This window comes from Sardina pilchardus, chromosome 3 (genome assembly GCF_963854185.1).
Source record: "Sardina pilchardus chromosome 3, fSarPil1.1, whole genome shotgun sequence".
NCBI classification, from domain to species: Eukaryota; Metazoa; Chordata; class Actinopteri; order Clupeiformes; family Clupeidae; genus Sardina; species Sardina pilchardus.
In genome coordinates this window covers 21,246,633-21,256,063 of record NC_084996.1, presented here as the reverse complement: position 1 = coordinate 21,256,063, position 9,431 = coordinate 21,246,633, and the positions used below count along the sequence as shown (strand labels likewise).

Here is a 9,431-nt window from a genome sequence, read left to right as displayed (position 1 = left end):
AGGTCTCATGGTGGCCATCTGCATTTCCTGTGGAGGCATGCAGCATCGACACTGCAGATGCCCTCTCGCCACAGTGAAGCTCAGCACGCCTCGCCGTACAAGTCCTGCACTCAAATCTGAGTAGGAAGCTAATCACAGCAAACACAATCATTGTAATAATGTTTCATGTTGTTGCGGTTTGTCCCTTTGGGATAAAAAAAAACACATGCCATGAACCATTACCATAAAAGAGCTCTTCTGTGACTCTCAACAGCTCAGATGAGAACGGAGAGGAAATGAGAAAAGAAAGGATGAGCTAAGAGAACATATACTGTAGGAGCAGACGGCATGAGCTAATTGACATTCACAGCATTCTAAAATCACTGGAACCTACAGACTCTCAGGGTTATTGCTTAATTCTAAAGTTGCCAGTTGTTACTGTAGTTGAACTCTTTAGAATGTTAAAAAAAACAACTTCCAGGTCAACACTGAACAGTCATCGGAAAAAATTACTTTAGAACAGTCAAACAACACCAGGACTCTGTGTGTGTGTGTGTGTGTGTGTGTGTGTGTCTGTGTGTGTGTGTGTGTGTGTGTGTGTGTGAGTTTAATGTGCTACTCACTCAGTCCCTGCAGCCGAGATAACAGCTGGCCCTGGAACAGTTCTAAGGACAGAACAGAGTCGGTTCCGTTCTGGAGTTTTGAGCCATTTCAGCAAACAGGTCAGATACGAGGATGAATCAACCCTCCTTTCCTATTCACTCTCACAGTGCAATAAATGATACCACTGACACACTCTTGCTCACACAACTGTGATATGAAGCACAGTGTATAGTTGGTGCGTGAGATGTGGTTTAGCTCTGCTCAAAGGATCAGAGTGACATCTCAGCAGATTTATATACAGCCTCGTGTTCTACCTGTAGTCACACCAAAAGAAGAAGAGCTCCCCCTACAGGGCACTGTGATAAACGTCTCTTTTTTTCTCTGTCAAAACATCAATTCTATTTACAGCTCCCATCTTTGGCAGAGCGTAACCATGACAACTGTGTTAAACCCAGTATGAGTCCAGTTGGTTTGAGATGATTTGTGAGGTGCGCTGCGCTGCAGACAAGAGGCAGTGATTACTCAGGGACTGAAGGTGAGTTTAGGCACGCACAGGCATTCAGACGACGTGCGGAGATAATTAACACGACTCAATTCGCTCAAATCTCTTCAGCAGAACGTTCAGCAGATATTCAGCTCTTTTCTTCTCTGCCTTCCAGTTCCCCGCACAATGAATGAACTCCCGTCTCGGAAACTGTGGGTGCATGAATTACTCTAAAACTGTGACCGAGAAAACCAGACGGACAAACAGGGGGGTGTGTGTTGGAATACATAGCTCTCTTTATTCATCTCGTTCGAGTCGTGTTGTAGTTGCTACCCCTTCCCGTGTAGCCCAAGAAATAAAACTGAAAACTCCCCAGTCCATGGAGAAGCACCAAAAACACAACAACAAAAAAAAACACACAGAAAAGGTCCAACCAAACCAAAGCTGACCGGACTAGACCCAAACTAGATCATGAGCACCAGAGAGAAGGAGGAAGTGAGGTCACAAGGGCAGCTTCCATAGTACTCAACTGGCAGAGAGGGGGCATGAGAGAGAGAGAGAGAGAGAGAGAGAGAGAGAGAGAGAAAGAGAGAAAGAGAAAGAGAGAGAGAAGTCATGGCTATTCAGCCATGCGTCCACTGCCATTCAAGTTCTGACTCAGGTAACAAAAGCTAGGTTTTAAAGTGGCATTTTCCCAGAATGCACTTTTCCCTTGTTTAAATGTTCTACATGAATGCAGCTGCACCTCCAGTCCCTCTCGCCCTCTAAACTCAATTGCACCACAGCAAAGAAAACAAGAAACATTCAGAGAAAAATAAAATCATTTGCAAAAGAAATGTGCATAAAACATCTTAAAATGCATAAAATATGTGAATTTACATAATAAGTTGTTAATATCATTTGTTGCAAAATCTAAATGTTAATACTTATAGTTTATAACTCTTAAAATATTATAATGGCTATCATTGTATTGGGCTACAATATAATATTTGGAAAAAAAAATATCTAGCCAGGCAACCACTTGTACAGAAGACCAGTGAAATGTGCGATATGCGTTCTTATTTGACCATGCTGTTCCACCTCCTCTGTGTTGCCCTGGTAGCAATTCAATCTGAGGGTTCTAGAGTCGTTTTCAGTGTTCTACAGAGCAGCGCAATGTAAACACCAACGGTCACCTGGGCAACCTTAGGGCTCATTGGCACAATATAGAAAAGTGTCAACTGTGCATATGTGTGTGGTGTGTGTGTTTAACTCTGAAGGACAAGGGTTTTCTAAGCATGCTAAAAACCATCAAACCATGTTGTAGATGAAAGTGTTTCATATCTAAACAACAAATACAGAGCATCGAACACCTCCCGATATTAACACAATAACAAACACTTCATACAGGTATTACTTCAATGTGACATATGGCTTCGGACTATTAGTCCCTGTCTAGGTGACCATGGAAATGCTGGAAGAAATGTCTTTATCAACAGGAACGACCACTGGTTGTGTGTGTCAGTGTACATGTGACTTGATTGTGATAGTGATTGCATGTATTGCAGTACTGACAGCCTGACAGCATTTGGAAACGTGTATTTTTACCTGTATTCCTGACTGCTTTACTCCAGAAAATGTACACTAATATGCCACAGCATCTTAAACGGTTGCTAACAGACACCACCTGTTGTCAACTCCCCTTGACCTGTGACCTTTACAGGTGGTAACCGCCATGTTTTGGCAGTCAGGTGCGTGTTCTATGCGCAGGTACATATAGCCTCGTCCATGTCGTGCAGAAAACCACACTAGACAGGCTGAAGTGACTACACTACATTAAAGGCAGAGAGAGCACTGGAAGCACCACATGGGCAACCTGATTTCTATGGCAACTGCTAATGCTCTGGTCTAAGCTGCTCGAATGTGCCATCAGCGACCCCTAGTGGTCATCCATGTACACACACCCAACATGTTCGTATCTGTGGGTTAGGACCATTGTTTGAGTTTTCAGTGGGTCTGGGATTACAATGTAAACCTGAGCCTGTATGGAGACTATAGACTAGTAGTAAAGGGCAGTCTTAAGGGTTTGGGCTCTAGACACGCATGTTATTACCACAGGCTGGACATTACTTTAAGAAAAGAAAAAAAACACTAAACTACTGTTCTCAGTCATATCTGAGCTTGTGACATTTGTTACATGTGCTGAAATAATGCCATGTCTCTTCACTCGAACCAAGAATAGCTTATAATTTGGCTGTGCGCTTGTTTGCTTGTTTGTATGTATGTACGTATGTGTGTATGTATGTATGTTTGTGTGTGTGTGTGTGTGTGTATGGAGTGACGTTAATAGAGCAGGCCTCACACACCTGTGTGTGTGTGTGTGTGAGTGTGTGTGTGTGTGTGTGTGCGTGTGAGAGTATGTGAGTGTGTGTGGAGTGAGGTTAACAGAGTGGGCATCACAAACCTCTGTTTCATTAAACACCTGAAGTGGTAAACAAATGAGAGAGCGCCCTCTGGCTGATGTGGGCTGAACTGCACCCAGCAAATTGAGGTTAAAATAAAGGCGTCTTCCCCTAGTCCAGGTCAAATGCACTGTATGAATAAATACCCCAATACCAGTGGGTCATAGGGAGCGAGAGGGTTGTACCCAATCAGATGAGGAATAAACCGGAAGTGAAATGGATTTGTCTAACAAGATGAGACCAACAGTAGTTGACTAGGAACTGTCCAATCAGATGAGGGATAAACAGGAAGTTGAACAGGATTTGCCTAATATTTGTCCAATCAGCTGAGGGATAAACAGGAAGTTGAAAAGGATTTGCCTAATATTTGTCCAATCAGACGAGGGTACCACAGGAGGTGCGTGACAGAGAAAGAGTGACAGCTGTAAGGACTGACCAGAAAAACTCTTTTTTTCGGAGAGCTCGCAAGAAAGAGGCCATCGCTGATCTTACTGGACGACCACTCTCCCACGGAATCTTCAAGAAGATTCCATTACTGTAGCCTGGTGATCTTTCTCTTCTAAGGGGAGCTGTGACCTCAAGAGGGTCATCTGTGGGAGTTGATAAGTGTGTGTGGAGGTTTGGGGAGGGGGGGCCTCCTGAGCCCCGGCTCTCAAAAGGGACAGCCGTCTGTGGGAGTTGATGTGGAGGTTTGGGAGATTGGGGGGGGGGGGGTTGTGTGGCTTCGCCCCCCTCCCTCAGTGTCGCTTGCTCTCCAGGATGCCCCTCCAATCGTCTGCCCAGGACAGGAGGCGTCGGCGTGACGGGCAGGGGGGCATGTGCTTGTTGTGGCACGCCGTGAACAGCACGTGCTCCCAGGTAGGGTTAGGCTCCACCCCTTACAGCAGACAGGAAACAGGATGTGACGTCAGCAGCATGCATGCACATACATTTCACATAGGGTGCCTCTCATTCGTCTTTTATACATCCTCCTTTCCTTCCTCAGTCCTCGTTCCCACTGATCTAGATAAAGAATGATGGGGCGGCAACAATGGGATAGTCCATCCAGTGTTAGTTATAGGTCAGTGGGAACGAGCCTGGCGGACCGAGCATCAAGGATGGAGGAGAGAGGTTGAGAGGCACCCACACATATCTCATTTGAACACCTCTGCCACGCATGATTGTTTTGTCTGGCAACCGAGTCAAACACAAAGGATGCTGGCTCAGGCAGACACACACAGCACATGCACACAGAGACTAGGGGAGCATGTTGACATGGCAAGACAGAATGGGAACAGACATCCCAACTGTCAGAGAATCCCAAAAATGCACACAACTCCACTTAAAAGCACTCTGCTTTTTCACAGACTGGGAAAGGAAACTGCTGTCTCAGCTGCCTTCATTGTATGTGTATGTGTGTGTGTGTGTGTGTGTGTGCGTGTGTGTGTGTGTGTGTGTGTGTGTGTGTGTTTGCATTATGCTGCGTTCTATTTGTCTCTTAGCGAACTATGAGCTCGTCAGTGTTATAAATACTAGCTGTTTGCGTTCCATTTGTCAACCAGTTGCGATGCTGTCTGTTCGCAAAAATGGCTTTTGTAAGTAGTTGTTACTAGCCAGTTTGTAATGAAGCATAACACAGTGTTTTACTCAAAGAAACGTCATAGTATCATAGCAACAGATAGAGGTTATACACTTTTGTTTCTACAACTGATTCAGTGTGACACAAATGCAACAGAACTGTTAATAAACAGAGCATATCAGGCTCACATTTACTGTTCACCGGCACAGCCATCCTGGAAATGCAAACTAGGACTCTGGTTTGTCCAAGCTGATGAGTTGCAGTGGAACTTAAGAGGGCGTTCCCTGGGTGTTAATATTGCTAGTTTGAACTTTGAACTGGTGAAAACAGCTCAGAAAATGACTTGAACGGACAAATAGAACACAGCGTTAAACAGCTATGTACAGGTACCATGTGAACCTCTACAACATACTGCAATCACATCTCAGAACACAGGGGGTTGTGCATTTCACACAGAATCTCTGAATAACATAGAAAACAAATACGATTGTACAACACCAGTTGTCCTCAATTCTTTTCTGTAATTCCCCACTTTAAAGGTGGGGGATTTTCGAGCCCCATCTGAACCCTTCAACCCGGCAAAATGCTAACGTTTAAATACTTTGTTCAACATTAGCCTACATTTCCCGCCACAGTCCGCTGGATCAAATGTTATTTTTAATTCATATGCCAGTCTGTTTATGACTTATGTTGTGTGTGGCTATTTTGTTTTGAATCTATGATCTTCCTTGTCAAAAAAGAAAGGCATAATTAGGCACAAAATAACAAATTCCCTCCTGTTCCTTGCGCCCCACCTGTCATGTCTCCATTCCCCACTAGTGGGCCTCGCCCCACACTTTGACAACCACTGTACTACACTATCCTAAATGACACTACACTAATCTTAAGGCCAAGGAGCTGTTCTTGGTTTATTTATGTCCTGTCCCGGAGAAAGGGGGTTCAAATACTCAAATACTGCAACTAGACAGTCTGTGTGTGTGAGTGTAGACCTTTTCTACTCACCCAGTATATCCGGCTTGTCGTCGATGAGGATGTCGCCTGTTACCACGGTTTTGTCTCGCGTCAGGATGATCTGCTCTAGGAAGTCAGGGCCCAGGTGCTTCTCCACCCATGCATACTGGCAAGACAAGATATGCACAGAGATCTCAGCCCGGCAGTCTGCACTCACCCACATATTAGCACCCAGTGCAAACCTCTCCTGTACACAGATGTCAAGTGTCACTCACTTGACATGCTCCCAATTAAGGTTAGGAGGTTTGTAGATTGTATAGATTGTAGAGTGTTATTTTCAGTTTTATCTTAAACTATTACTTCTAGCCAATGTAGTGTCCATATACTGAAAGCCCATCACCATCACTATAACCATACAGGTGAGTAAGCAAATATCATACGCTTATGTCCCAATGGTACCATGACCGATAACGAAGCGTAAAAAGCATTTAGATATAGAAACGGGACAACATTATAGTTACATGACAATGGACACCGTGCAATAAACTGATTGTAAATGTGTAAAAGTACATTATATCTCTCTCACTGACCCCTAAAGCCGGTGTATGTAAGCAAATGAGGAAATTAAATTACTGTCTGTAGTCAGTTAAGATGTAAAATACCGATAATAACTACGGTACTACTACTAAATGAGGTGTTTCATCGAACAGAATCACCTCTGTCCGGCATAAGTATACATAAATGTCTGTTTAAAGAAAACCTGCAGCCTGCAATGCAGTGCAGGTAGAAAGAAACAGCAGCTCACCTTCTCATAAGGACAGTGATTGTAGAATTTGATTGGACTGGTGCAAATAAAGACATCTGTGCTGCAGAACAGAAAACAGAGAAGAGAGTGAAACAGAAAGAAGGAGAATAATGTCTTATATCACATTATCTGTTACCTGTTTATTACACGACTATATGTAATCCGACTGGACTAGAAATTGACTGAGTATGTCAGGTCAATTTTCTAGTCCAGTCCAGAGTTATTATAGTTTTGACATTTTCATTCGTTTTTATTTTCATTTAGTCTTTCAGTTAGGTTTCTGATTTCAGAAGTTTAGCTGTACAAGAGCAAAAGTAGTTTTAGTTTTGCATTTTCATTCATTCAACGTCCTTTTGAATAGGCAAGAGTTATAGGAAGAAACCTCCTGTCCATAGGGATTAGTAATTTACGGAAAGTAATGGGTCGCTAGGATGCGTGGGCCAGGATAACCAGCTGGCCCCACTATTACTACAGGCTCCACTATTACTATTACTACAGGCCCCACTATTACTATTACTACAGGCCCTACTATGACTACAGGCCCCACTATTACTACACTATTACTACATGGTCCACTATTACTAACAGGCCCCCACTATTACTACAGGCTCCATTATTACTACAGGCTCCACTATTACTACAGGCTCCACTATTACTATTACTACAGGCTCCACTATTACTATTACTACAGGCTCCACTATTACTATGAGTACAGGCCCCACTATTACTATGACTACAGGCCCCACTATTACTATTACTACAGGCCCCACTATGACTACAGGCCCCACTATTACTACAGGCTCCACTATTACTACAGGCTCCACTATTACTATTACTACAGGCCCCACTATGACTACAGGCCCCCACTATTACTACATGGTCCACTATTACTACAGGCTTGTGTAGCTGGAAATGCAGCTGGCCAGCCTGCCCCCCTTTCTGCCGTGGCCTCCAGAGGTCCCACAGCTCGGTCAAAGGTGACCGCTCCCTGGCGATCAGCTGACTATAGAGCGGCTCTGGGCCGGATCGGGCCCGGGACCGTTCCAGCTGCCGCTGGGGTCTGCTGACCTCAGCACTGCATCAGCTGTTTGTTCCTTCCACTCACTTCTCCATCTTGGCCATCTCTTTGACGGCCTCCACGCCTCCCGGTAGGGGTTCCAGCTCGGTGAAGAAGTCCTTGGATTCCCAGATGCTGATGGCTTTCTCCTGTGTGTATAACGTCTCTTTTACCATTTTCATAATCATAACCAACTGCACTCACAACTTTGTCCGCCCATTTCCCATGTCAACATTTCCCACCATATGTTTGACTATAACACGTGGGTTAGCACGTAATTACCATACAGAAGATACACTCATACTTCCTATGTCACAACCGTACAGTAAACATGGTAAAGAAGAGCTCGGCACGTAGTCCAGGCAACGCAAAGACACCTGTCAGTCAATCATGAAATAGGAGCTGAGTTATGATGATGACAATAATGAAATCAACAAGATAAGTCGATTGTTTTAGATGGCGAGAGCGTTCAACATCTGAAAGAAAAGTGTGACTTACGCAGAGGTCACTTCTTAGCTGGCCGTATTGAGTTGACACCCAAAATCCTCTCCGGTCCTCTAATGTGATGAATGGTTCGTTCGGATATCTCGCGCGGTACTTCTTCAGAAATCCACCTTCGAAATCTGCTATGACCCCATCCATGTCCACCAGAATCCGCAATTTCTTTGAGGAGGACATGCTTGATAAACACCTCCGATGACAGTAGATAGAGGAAGTCTCCCGTCTTACCAAGCGTAATATCCTTGGCAATAATGACATTATTGCAGGCGGGGTAATCAGTTCCGTGTCCCTCAAATAAGCCTCTCAGAGTCTCGGAGATAAGGATGGTCGAAAGTCCTTTCCTGTTTCGAATAAAATCTCCCTAACCGTTTTGTCGTTTCGTTGTTAGCCTGTTTTTCATTGATAACTTTAACGGGGATAATCGCCAACAAACACCGTGATAATCGACGCCAAATAATGTTATTCCGCTGACAGGGTTAGCAAACTAGTGACTTTGGTTTCTGCTAACATTGGTAGCTGCCCAGCTCAATGGACGACCAGTTGTAACACAGTACCGTTAGTTTTGAAACACAATTGCATGTAAATCTGTCATCTAACACGCCTTTCAGAAGGGATACTTAATACATGCAATTGTTTTATGCTGTCAGTACCTAACTGGTCTCCAGTGGCCAGTTAAAAATGAACTTATGCGTGGCAATGTTTCTGCATTCTCCTGCTACTTCCCCCCTCCTCTCCTCAAACAGTGAATCCTGAGCTAGTGACTTGTTTACACCAGATCACGCTAGCCTTCCACACAGAGGAACACCATGGGTTGTGAATGTCAGAACCCGAAAGCAAGCCTCTGTAAGGTTAAACGTAGAAATAAGATACCACTGTGAAACATTATACTCAATCCTCTGACAAGTGACAAATTGGTCAACCGCCTGTTCCCTCAGTGTGATTTGAAACTAAACTACCCGATCTTTACTTTACAGCACAGAGTCAGATCAAATATATTAAACTGAGTTTGCGCTAACTCGAGATACTCAACATCAACGGAAGGATATGCAACT

At 44.2% G+C, this 9,431-nt stretch overlaps 1 protein-coding gene across 1 annotated transcript; it reads right to left on the bottom strand.

The window, feature by feature from the left end:
- Positions 1–1,340: 1,340 nt before the first annotated feature.
- Positions 1,341–9,365, bottom strand: LOC134077040 (5'(3')-deoxyribonucleotidase, mitochondrial-like). The gene is made up of 5 exons (XM_062532399.1): positions 8,377–9,365; positions 7,927–8,027; positions 6,822–6,882; positions 6,068–6,182; positions 1,341–4,384 (listed from the first exon to the last, which is right to left on the bottom strand). The coding sequence occupies exons 1-5, from the start codon at positions 8,635–8,637 to the stop codon at positions 4,245–4,247; spliced, it is 678 nt and encodes a 225-aa protein (XP_062388383.1). The 5' UTR covers positions 8,638–9,365; the 3' UTR covers positions 1,341–4,244.
- Positions 9,366–9,431: the final 66 nt, after the last annotated feature.